The sequence below is a fragment of the Ursus americanus genome, chromosome 5 (assembly GCF_024610735.1).
Source record: "Ursus americanus isolate L20-20 chromosome 5, mUrsAme1.1.p, whole genome shotgun sequence".
NCBI lineage: Eukaryota > Metazoa > Chordata > Mammalia > Carnivora > Ursidae > Ursus > Ursus americanus.
In genome coordinates, this window is record NC_142131.1 from 56,555,331 (window position 1) to 56,567,839 (window position 12,509).

Sequence of the window (12,509 nt, forward strand, 5' to 3'; positions counted from 1 at the left end):
AGGGAAAAAAAAATGGTAACTTGTGTTCTGAACTGTGCTGAGCCCAGAAACATGCAGAAGCTCCAGGACAGTGCAATCTGATGTTCCTAGCATGGGGAGCTTGCGCCATGGGCTGAGTCAAGCCCTTTCCTCTTCTTTTCTGTATCTATCCATGCACTGAGCTCTAGGCAGGAGTTTCTACCAAGAGATGAGGTCATGCCTAACTAACAAGGAAGTGTCTGTCTTACTAGGAATAGGCAACAATATTCAGAGACTCCTCCTTCTCAAGAAAGAGACAAGAAAAGTGATGGAGTGGGGGCCACAGGCCCAGGACACCTGAGTTTCAGTAGCAGGACTGCCAGAGTGGAACAGGTCCCTTTTGCTGAGCCCAGTCCCTTGAGGTTCCCATCCCTGGTTCATCAGGGCTCTCAGAATATCTTAGCTAGAATACGCTCTGAGCAAGTTTTACCTAGCACTACTGTTACGCAATCCAGAGAGTGGATCCCTGGCCTCTACCCTCACACTACTCAGAGACCACACTGGCCCTGTTCATTGCTAATTTGTCATTGCCTAGTACAGAGTAGGCCCTCAACAATGAGGGAGAGAAGGAACAGAGGGAGGGGAAGAGGGAGGGAGGTGTTAAGGGTGGAGGATCAGAGAACACAGCTCTTCATCTCACCACCCAGCTCTGTGCCAAAACCTAGAAGACTCAAAGTATCCTCCCTGAATTTTTCTCCATGACAGTCTGCCTGAGCTAAGCAGTTGCCTTTCTACCTGGAATTTCCCTTCTTCTCCTTAAATTATATATAAAAATGAAGGGTGGGCACTCTTGTCAGAAAACATTTTCTTGGGGCGCCTGGGTGGCACAGCGGTTAAGCGTCTGCCTTCAGCTCAGGGCGTGATCCCGGCATTGTGGGATCGAGCCCCACATCAGGCTCCTCTGCTGTGAGCCTGCTTCTTCCTCTCCCACTCCCCCTGCCTGTGTTCCCTCTCTCGCTGGCTGTCTCTATCTCTGTCAAATAAATAAATAAATAAATAAAATCTTTAAAAAAAAAAAAAAAGAAAAAGAAAACATTTTCTTGATCCTCTTCCTAGCAAACACTTATTGCCCTCTTTCCCTAATGCACAGTGACATTTTGACTCAGCAGTGCTGGAAGGAGACAAGAATCATTAATTCAGAAAAATAGCTAAGCTTCTACAGTTTGCCAGGCTCCCACCTATTTACTCAGGAATCCAAATCTGGAAAAGCAAATCTGCATTCCTATTTACCAACTACTATTTACCAGTTTGAAGGCTGTTGACATGGATTAACATTAAAAGTGACATTTGGCTCTAGTGTCCTTTCTGAATAGACTTATTTCAACTAAGAAATGAACAAGGAAACCTCTAAACGAAAATATTTTTGGGGAGTAGTGGTATGAGGGTGACATGAAACATTTTTTTGTCCAACATTTTGGATCATTATCTGGAACTGAAGCAATCTGCTTGGGGGAGAGGGAAGCTGGCATGTCACTCGGAAAGGAATTGAAGGCTCTCAAAGATAATTCTGAAAGGTATGCCTAGGGAAGAGAACAGAGAACTCAGAGGCAACTCATTAAAAAGCAAAACAAAACAAAGGTCAAGGTCTAAAAATGTTTGCTCAACAGGCAAGTAATTTAAGGAGCCACGATTTGCCATACAAAAGGATGTGTGGTAAGAAAGGATCCCGTTAGATTCAAATTACATTTGATTTTTAAATTTATAATTTACAAGATCTGCCAGTACCTAAAAAGAAAGCACACCTGTGTACATTTTTTTCCAGTTTTAGCCTATCAGCCATATCTTTCCAGTAAACTTCCTGTGTAGAACAGTTACCACTCCACGTGGGTGGTAAATGAGTGAAGTGTTATTTCCAGCCTTCAGAGTTCATTTCTTTAACACCCCTCTCTCAGAACTGGGCACAAAGAACTGCTGCTTTGAAAGAGTCAGGACGGAGATCAGCAGCCATCAGAATCACTTAGAGAAAAAGGTTAAAGGGCAGATCCTGGGCATCCTCTGCAGGAATTCTGACTCCGTCAGTCTGTGACAGGCCCTGGCTATCTATAGTTCTGGCATATGCACACACGGTGACTCAGATGCAGGTAGCCCACGGAGCCCACCCTGACCAATCCCCTCTTAGAAAAGAGGCCCTCTAGGTTGCTGTGCCTTCTGGACACAGCACAGCCCTGGTTCCAATGCTCTCCGTAAACTCACACTTGGTGGACAGTCACTGATCCATGCTGCTATAGTGGGCAAGCCGATCTGTGGGGCTCTGGGTGACACACCCCTGATTTCTCTTTATTCTGTTAGAACGATTACAGGAAGTTATCTATGCAATGCAAGGATTTTGTGGTGGGCGTGCTGGACCTATGCCGAGACACGGAAGAGGTGGAAGCGATTTTAAATGGTGATGTGAATTTCCAAGTCTGGTCCGACCACCACCGTCCAAGTCTGAGCCGGATCAAACTCGCCATTAAATACGAAGTCAAGAAGGTAAGCTTCCCCACCTCTCTGGGCCTTCCTGCCTTGCAGGGCAGTTGGCCTAGCTTTGTGCTCATGCATATTTTACATTCCCACAAGGTGACCTTGAAAACACCAATCACCCCACTACTCTCTAGACAGAGAATGGCCAGCCTTGTAGGACTGCCCAGAGCTCCTCTCAGCAACCCCCTTCCTTCACACCCCAGCCCACCAAGAGAAAGGTAGCATGACTGTAATTCCATGAACAGGCTTTCATCCTGGAAAACAAAAGAGGAGACTTTCAGCCTCTAAACAACTGGCAGGGACAATGTGACCTGACATCAGCTAGGAAGCCAATTCCCCAGTTTTCATAAGAAACATATCACTCCGGTCTGTCAATAGCACTGATTGAGCTCTGTGTGCCTGGGGACTTGTTGTGTAGAAAATATTTTAGTGTGGAGGCTTTGTGGGATCCATGGTTCTGGGAAGCTTAGAGGAATTTCACTCCAAAGGCTTATGCAAGTACTTAGTAGGAAGCTCAAGGAGACTTTTCACAGGAGTAAGATTGTCCTACCTCCTCAGTCAACCTCAAGGTGTCTTTAATGGCCACAGGCACCCATAGTGGGTGGTCCGATTGAAGTCCTAAGCAGCAAAAGTCAATTATGTTTCCACTTTGGATGTACTCTGGATTCTTTAGAATCTGCTCTTACATTAGATGATGTCATCCATCCTGATGAAAACTGCAGAGCTCCAAAGATCCACGTGTTTCAATATCACTGTGCTTTGCACATAAGCAAAATGGGTGATCAGCCTTGAAGGGTTTTTATTTTTTTCCAGCTATGTCACAGGGTCAATACTGGGGGTATTTTCAATGCCCCTAAACTGCCCTCTGGACACTTGTCCTCTTGCTTATCTTAATTTGTATGGAGGGAACCATCCTTCAACAACTACATATATCTGCGGAATTCATCTAGTGGGAACTTCCAAGTTTGAAAAAATCTTCCTGCCCTCTTACTTTTAATAACAATAAAAAAAAATCTAAGAAAAAATAGCTTTGTTCAAAGACTCTAGGTCCCAAAGGTAGAGTGGACCAATCATGGGAAATGTGGCCTTTGATTACCACTCAAAAGCATGGGGCTATGCAAAGAGAGGGAGCAGGCTATAGCTTCAAGTACAACCCTATTTTTTTGGCTCAGGAAAACTCATTTTTTCACCAACCCCGAGAGCTCAATGAGGCTTTTCATCAAAGCACAGCATTCTAATCCAGAAGCTGCTGAGATGCCCATGGCCTTGGAGTTCACACAAACCCTGCTATGGAGACTGTTCAGCAGTGGTGAAGATGAGCTTGAGTTTCCAGAACTACAAGCATTTCCTTCCTTCCCTAAACTGGAGAATCCTCCTGCCTCCCAGCACAAGGAAAGAGCACAGGGTGGAAGTGAAGATGTCTCTGAAAACCCAAAGAACAGGAGATGCTTGGCATCTGTGGATTTGTATTTGCAGTTTTGGCTATTCATGAGCAATTCCAACTGCCCATAAAAAGCAAGCATTCACCATTTTTCTGAAACATAAATCCAAACCTCTTAGCAAAACTGTCAGTGAGGGCTCATCAGTCAGCTAGTCTAGCAGTCTGGCCACCACCTTATAGCTACGTGTTCCCTCTTATCGTCAACTGTTAGTACAAAACAGCCCTGGTAATGAATGAGAAGAAAAAGCAAAGTACTCCACAAACATGACGGTTCGGGGCACAATAAAAAGGTTTTATGAGGGAAATTATTTAGTGGTATTTGCCAATTAGGAGAGTCATAAAGGTCTCAGGAAATATCCATCATGAATGTCAAGTGTCTGCAGCAACCCATAGGTGGTAAGATGAAAAACAACCTGCATAAAAAGTCAGCCTTGCCCATTTTAAAGACCTCCAATGGGTAAATTCTCTCAAACCATGTATGCCATTATGTAACAGCAGACAGACACAGTTTTCCTTGACATTTATTCTATCATGAATTATGGTGAAAATACCTAATACTAAAAAGATGTATTAATATTATAATGAGATTTCATTTTTAATTTATGAACTTCAGCAGCTTCCATGGGCACAATCTAACCCTGGGTCCTTGAGTTATGAAATGACCAGCATCAAAGCCTATTTATAAATACATTGCCTTTACACCTGATATATACAATAGCTTTAAGGCTGGAATATAGAACCATAAAAAATTCCTCAGTCTCCATGATATCAAATCAAACCACTAATTCAGTAATTAAAGCAAACTAGTTGCTGCTGGCAGTTTCATGGGCTGCTACTAAGAATGACCTTAAAAAATGGTGTTTTGTTCAAATAAATTTGGAGATCTTCAGTTAAGTAGAGCCAAACAGATTTCTTTGCTTAAAGACATTACAGAGCTTTTAATATGCACTGCTACTCTAGTTAAAAGAAAAAGGGTACAATATGTATTACTTGACCACAGAACTCTTTCTCATGAACACTGATGAAACTCGTTTTCCATGTACAAGTCTTTGGGTAACTCTCATGTAGAATCGGCCTATACGATCTATGAAACGCATAGATCTAAATGAAGTGGGCGCTGCCCTGTGGTTGGTAATGAGCCCTGGATCATGTCCTTCACCCGAACGTCTGCCTCTCTTCAGGCACCACGCTAATGTCTGGTCCTCTGGCTGGCTCAGTCGTTGTCAGCCTCCATTAGATCAAGACAATTATCCCACCATTGCACAAGAAACCACCAGTAAAGAGAAAAGAATCATGAAGTAGTATCAGGAAACCAGATTTTTAGCATGATTCTTTCACTTACTAACCACGTGGTCTTGGGCAAGTCTTTGAAGCTGAGTCTCATCCCCATCTGTAAACTGGGCATATAAGATTTGCTTCCATTTTCTATGAATTTTCAAATGAATTGATACGGGAGGAAATGCTCTGCAAACAGTAAAGTTCCTCTGGAGTTCCACAGGGAAGCATCATTTCTGTTATTCAATGATGTCCCCCTTCCTTGGAATGGGGGGCGGGGGGCGTCCTTTCTTTTTCCAGAGATACTCCCTAACTTTTCCTTTGTCTTCTCCCTAGAAAATGCTAGAAACTTCCCATTGGGTAAGGGCATTGTCATTATAGCCTAAAATCCTTCCAGAAAAGACAAAAGGCCTTGTGAGGATATGGTTGTTCTCCATGACTTCTGTTCTAAGAGGGTAACTCAGCCTCCCCCAAAATCCAGGCAGATGTGTCATATGAAATATAAACCATTGTGTTTGGAAGACAGTGTTGGAAAAGTGGCTCAGAAGGTGCCCTCTGAGGTTAATCCTGGTCCAACCACTTACTAATGGAGTCACTTGAGCAAGTCACTTAGCCTCTCTATGTCTCACTTGTCTCACCTATAAAGTTTGGATAATAATACTTACTTCATGGGATTATGGTAAGAATCGAATGGGATAAAGTAAGTGTGCCTCAAACGGCGTCGGGCCCATCAGCCGTGGGGATGAATGAAGCAGTACCTACGCACACTGCTCTGGCTTAGCGTCCATGCTCATGTTACTTAACACACACGTGTCACCCATCTCAGTCCATCCCAGCCTTAACAGGTTACGGTCCCTTCAGAAGCCATGGCTGCCATATGAAGAAGCAAAGAGGCTTCTCTCCTCATGATGAGTCACACGTAACCTCAGAAGCAATCATACTTGTGCCTCACAGATAAAGAAACCAATCCCTCCAGCTTTGGCCGCAGCCCGCCGTGGATAAGCCTTGGTCTTCTCCTTCAGGGCCAATGTGACTAGCTGACATCTTGCTGTCTTCTCCATTTCTATCTATCGCTGGCCCCGTGGAACCATGCCTAATACCTTTCTTAAAGGCACTCTTCTCTTTCTGCATATCCACTCTAAATAAATGCTTAGGGGACTTCCAGCTCCACCAACAGGGAAGACCCGATCAGTCTCAAAATCCATTTAGGCTCAGCTGGACCCAGGCCACTCTCATAAGGGAGCCCTGTGCCTAGCAAGTGGTCATTGTTGAGTGGCTGGTCACAGAGTCCAGACACAATCCTTGGTGCTCTCTTCAACGTGACTAACTGAAGACGCACATTTGAACCCTTCACTCTCATCCCTCCCTCCCTCTCCTCTTAACTTCTTCTTCATCTCTAGGCTCACAGGGATGTTATCTTCCTTTCTTTCCCCTACATTGTCCCTTGCTTCTTCCTGACTCCAGGTCTGCCTTATGGGGATCATATAAATCTCCTATTCACTGAAAGAACTTTGTAGACTGTGTCATTCAAGCTCAAATGCCACAGGAGAACAGGACAAAGGGACCCAGAAGGTCCTATTTTGCATAGCAGAAGGCTTAACTCTACCGAGAGAGGAGATGGAGGCTGCTTTGGACACAACTAAGCAAAGATCTACTATTAAAAAAAAAAAAAAAAGGAGAACACATGAATATTTTTTACAAAATTATGTTAGTCCCACTGCAGAGACCATGTCTATTATCAGGCAATATCACCAGTAAGGGGGTAGTTCAATCCGACACGTTGTTTCAGCCACTGCCTGTGAGCTCTATAGACACTGATCAGCCTGCTGGGCATCCCAAGGGGGGTGCCCTTGAAGAGCCATGGGGTGGTAGGTAAGGTGGGGTCAGGCATGCTATGACTGCAGCAGCAGCAGCAGCCTCTGCACTCCGCTAACTGAGCAAAGTAGAGTTCACAGCAGTCACTTTCAGACTTGCAGGTGGCCCCCGCTCTCTAGTGTCCTGGCCTGCGGCTTGGTTTGTGGAACCTAAGCATGGCACTGGCCATCTTTCCTCCCAACTGATGAGACTCCCCACTCTCCTAAAGGAGTAGCTCCACTCTGCTGAGCCTTCCAGACTCTGAACGGTACCCTTTCCTGACTCTGCCAAGCTCCTAGGTGATTCCTGGCTCAGAAAGCTAGCCTCATATGAAATAAAGCCCTGGGACAGGGCCATGGGAGGGAGAAGGAATGAAAGGGGGGTTCCCTTTTTCTCCACACCATTGTACTAAGGAGATAATATCCCCTATGGTTTTCATTCACTTACTTAGGCATCATTTAACAAACAGTCACTGTTTCCACTATACCACCAACTCTATGCTGAGCACGGGGGAGACTCAGAACATCAAGACCCAGGCCTCACTTTTGAGGGGTTCATCTAGCAAAAGAGAGAGAAGTGTGAACCACCATTACAATCTTGTCTGAACAGGACAAACAGAAATAGGAAGGGGCAGAGTGGAGGCCAAGGAAGCAGTGACCAGCTCAGTTGGGACCCCCAGGAAAAGCTTCCCAGAAGCGGAAATACTTGACATGGGGCGAAAAGGTTGAAAGGTGCTGGATGGGATGTCCATGTAGCAGAGAAGCGAGGGAGGACAATTTAGGCAGAGGGAAGTGAAAGGTGAGAAGTCACAGATACCTGAGAGAGAGTGGCATGGATGGAGCTATGTTTACAGGGGAACAAGTGCTTTCCTACGGCTGTATCACTGTGGGAAAGGAGCAGACTGGAAAGCTTCTCAGAACCAAATCCTTGAGGGTGTTTCATTACACAGCCACTTGGACTTTATCCTGGCAGCACTATCCAGGGAATTTTCTGTGATGATGCAAAATGTTCTATTTTCTGCTGTCTAACATGGTAGGTGCTAGCTTCTTATGCATGGCTAGCCAGCACTGGAAATGTGGCTAAGGTAATTACGGAACTGAATTCTTAGTATTTTTTAAATGAATTAATTCAAATATCAAAGCCGAACGTGGGCAATGGGTGCCACACTGGACAATATGGCTGTCTTTCCTCCCTCATGCCTTCCACAAGCTTTCAGTGAGTGCCTACAAAGCATGCTATGCTAATGACTGGGGACACGGTGCTGAATAAAAAGGACATGATGTCAGCTGTCATGGGAAAGACAGATGGTAATCAACACATCACACCAATAAATTGTGATGCTGGATTTGAAGTGTTATAAAAGAAAAGACCATAATATTATAATTTCTAAAGTTAGATGTCACCTAATCACGGAGGTCAATGAAGGCTTCTCTGAGGAAGTCATACTTGCTCTGAGAGCTAAAGAATAAAAATTTAACCAGATGTGGGGAGGACATTTCTACAGGAGAGAACATGTTCAAAGCATATTCAAAGGCCCTGTGGTAAGAGAAAACATAGCATATAAGAGAAACTGAAAGAAGGTGAATGTGGTGCGCTGGAAGGCATAGGGAAGACTGGGGTGTGGGATGAATGTAAAGAAGCAGGCAGGGACCAGACCATGCAGAGGCTCCTAGACCATGCTAAAGAATTTTGTTCTCATTTTTTTTTCAAGAATAAGAGGAAGCCACTGGAGAACTTTAATCAGAAGTAGTTGTAAAGATGAGGAAAGATGCAGAGACAGCTTTTCCTCTGAGAAAGGCTGGAAGGCAAACACGGTGGGTATGGATGCAACTTGGGCAAAAGGGACATGAGATTAATAAAGACAGGTGTCATTAAGCTCCACTGACAAGCAAAGCCAAAGTTAAAGTGGCTTTTAATGAAAGAAACCTTATTTATTGCTCAACCTGTTCCCATCTTGGAAGAGAATTCACTTAGGAACCCAGGCTAATAGGACAGCTACGCCCTCCAATGGTCCCACCCAGCCAAAGGGAACTCCAGCAATGGAGGGTCCCACACCAGCAAGGAAATGCTTCCACCTAGAAGTGACAGACATTGTTTCCACTTACAACTCACCATCAACAATTAGTCACATCACCCACAACAGCATGAGAGAAGCCGGGAAGTATAACCCTGCCATATGTTGAAAGGAGAGAAAAATGAAGCTGTTTGGCAAATAGCACTAATGACTACCAAAAGGATAAAAGTTGAAGGAATTCATATTAGTAGCCTCAACTTCTCTATAAATAGGAAGCAGAATCACCCTCTGAGGTGGAAGGCAGCCTGAAAAAAAGTGGGGAAAAAAAAAACTGGGGAAAAATTCCATGGGAGATGGAAGAGACAGCTGAACAGTAGAGCCAACAGCCCAGCCAAGACTGGAGATTGTAAATTCTTTGCCAACAGCCAGTGTTCTTAATAAAAATAGAAAATCTCTACCAAAAAATATAACACACCAAGTCGGTGTCCTCCATGAACCTCAATTCCATGCTGTCGACTTCATTTCAAGATTTTTTCGTAGACAGGGGGCCCAGAAGTACACAGACTGTACCCATAGGTTCCTCTTGGAGAATAACGCCAAGGAGGGAGGGACAAGCTGGGGCAGGGGGCGATTCCACTCACATCACCACTCTGTTTCACACTGGCCAGGGCCTCTAACCCCAGCAGAAGTCCTTCTGCTTCTTTCTTCCAAAAATCACCACTGTGATGTGCACTGTGTGCACATTTTCCAGCCATGCAGTAAAAGAGTCCACTTTTCTCCCTGGGAAAACTCCCAGGAGAAGAAAACAGAACGTGTTGGGTCACAACACAGTGTTACGGTTGGGGACCTGCCTGCTCAAGTTCTCCAGTTAGGAAGTATGTGGCCCGCATTAAGTTGCTTGGCCTGCTGGCTGCAGCAGCCTTCCAGGTAAGGGGGGCCTGACGCTCAACAGCCTACTGACTGAAGTCCGTGTTAAAACACACAAGGAGGCCCAGCGGCAGACGCACAGCTGGCTGCACCCTCACCCAAATGCAACGACCATGGGGAGGGACGCGTGAGAGAGGGAAGATGACCTCTGCTGAGGCTCTGTTTCATTTCCTGTCTGCACAGAGCACAGGGACAGTGAGCAAAGGGGATCTGGGGACACCAGGGCTTTCTGGAGGACGTCTGAGAGTCCATTCAGACACTCACATGCTCTAAGCAGACATTCTCCCACTGCGTTTTCCTGCTGAGGCATCATTTTACCAGATGCTCAGAGTTAAGAAGATCAGAGTTGTCACAAACACAGTCTGGCCGGTCAGGCACGACCCCAAACTGCGCTGCAGGATGCCCAGTAGCTGCCAAACACTGCTGGGATCCACTGGTGTCGAAAGCATCAATCAGCGTCCTCTTTGGGGATTCCTCTCAGCACGTCATAGCCCTCGCCTGACCACATAGCACAATAATTATCAATGTCCATTAATCTCTCAGCTCAGAGCGACTATCTTTTGCATAGGAAAAGGAAGTTTTGTTTTTCTCAAGAGCAAGTCTTAAGAAGGACTAATCCAAGTACGCATGTATCCCTTTTCTGCCTGGAAAAACTCTCAGAGGAGAAAGAGAACCTGTTGGGCAGCAGTACAATGTTGTGTCTGGAATCCTGACCGTGACTGTTCAAGTCCTAAGTCCTTCCCCTACTAGATATGTGACTTCCGACAAATTATTTCATCCCTGGGCCTCAGTTTCCTTAACTCTATAATGAGCGCAAATAATACCTAATAAACAGTGTTTCTTAACACACATAACGCAGCTAGAACATAGTAAGTGCATAATAAGAGTTAGCTAATGGAAGCTGTTTGCCATGTTGGCCTTACAAGTAGAACGATCCTTAAGACTAAACCAGGATCGAGGGAGGAGTTAAGATGGCAGAGGAGTAGGGGGACCCTGAGCTTGCCTCGTCCCTCAAACACAGCTAGATCAACATCAAATCATTTTGAACAACTAGGAAATCGACCTGAGAATTAAGAAAACAATCTACACAATTGGAGGGAGAGAACATGGCAGATATGAGTTTCAGAGCCATGAACTGGAGGAGAGAAAAGCCACAGAGCCTAGGGAACCCTTTTCGAGGAGTGAAGTCAGGGAGACAGGGAGAGAACGGGAGAGAGAGCAGCAGTGCCTAGGGTTCACACAAGGCGCTGTGGTGTGGGGATCCCCTGGGTTGCACTGGGAGAGATGGCTCCCCATCCTGGAGTACATTTGGAAGAGGGTATTTTGCCTCTCCAAGGACAAAAGGCCTGCTGGGAACCATCCAGGAGCCATGCGACAGCAGGGGCCAGAGAAGCGCTCAGAGGGCAGATAACCTGGTGGCAGCTTTACGCTGTGCGTTACAACAGACTCCAACCACTGTGCCTGCCCCGCGCCATGTGACTGCTTTCTTGGGACAGAACGGTGTCCGGCGCAACACTGCCAAGCTCTTCTCTGGGGGAGCAGAGTGGTCCGCACATTGCCAGGCCCTCGAAGATTTGGAGTTTTATTTTTTTTTAATGTTTTTTTATTATATTATGTTAGTCGCCATACAGTACATCCCGGTTTCCGATGTAAAGTTCGATGATTCATTAGTTGCGTATAACACCCAGTGCACCATGCAATACGTGCCCTCCTTACTACCCATCACCGGTCTATCCCATTCCCCCACCCCCCTCCCCTCTGAGGCCCTCAGTTTGTTTCTCATAGTCCATAGTCTCTCATGCTTCATTCTCCCTTCTGATTACCCCCCTTTCTTCCCCTACCGATCTTCCTAATTCTTATGTCCCATAGATGAGAGAAATCATATGAGAATTGTCTTTCTCTGCTTGACTTATTTCACTTAGCATTATCTCCTCTAGTGCCATCCATGTTGCAGCAAATGTTGAGAATTCGTTCTTTTTGATGGCTGAGTAATATTCCATTGTATATATGGACCACAACTTCTTAATCCAGTCATCTGTTGAAGGGCATCTCGGTTCCTTCCACGCTTTGGCTATTGTGGACAATGCTGCTATGAACATTGGGGTGCATATGGCCCTTCTCTTCACTACGTCTGTATCTTTGGGGTAAATACCCAGTAGTGCAATGGCTGGGTCATAGGGTAGTTCAATTTTTAACTTTTTAAGGGACCTCCACACTGTTTTCCAGAGTGGCTGTACCAATTTGCATTCCCACCAACAATGTAGGAGGGATCCCCTTTCTCCACATCTTCTCCAACAATTGTTGATTCTTGATTTGGAGTTTTAAATCCCAGCCACCAGCCAGAGACAAACACAAGAGAACTGTGGCGCCAGGCAAGTCGAAGGCCAGGCACAGACAGGTTGAAGGCAGGGATCTGATGAAAGCCTGGGACACAGGAGAGGAGACTGCTTTTCTGTGAGGGCCTCCTGAACAGAAGTGGCCGTGAGTTCCCCTCCCTGGGGATAAGAGGGTGGGGTG

General features: G+C 45.5%; 1 protein-coding gene and 1 long non-coding RNA gene across 2 annotated transcripts in view; one reads left to right on the forward strand and one right to left on the reverse strand.

Annotated features, from left to right (window-relative positions):
• LOC148110119 (uncharacterized) overlaps positions 1 to 12,509 on the reverse strand; it is a 384,230-nt gene that overhangs the window by 280,353 nt on the left and 91,368 nt on the right. The window lies entirely within an intron of this gene.
• TRPC7 (transient receptor potential cation channel subfamily C member 7) overlaps positions 1 to 12,509 on the forward strand; it is a 137,615-nt gene that overhangs the window by 40,912 nt on the left and 84,194 nt on the right. Inside the window, exon 2 of the mRNA XM_045795027.2 lies at positions 2,308 to 2,490. Within this exon, the coding sequence (XP_045650983.2) occupies positions 2,308 to 2,490 (183 nt within the window). The remainder of the gene's footprint in view (positions 1 to 2,307; positions 2,491 to 12,509) is intronic.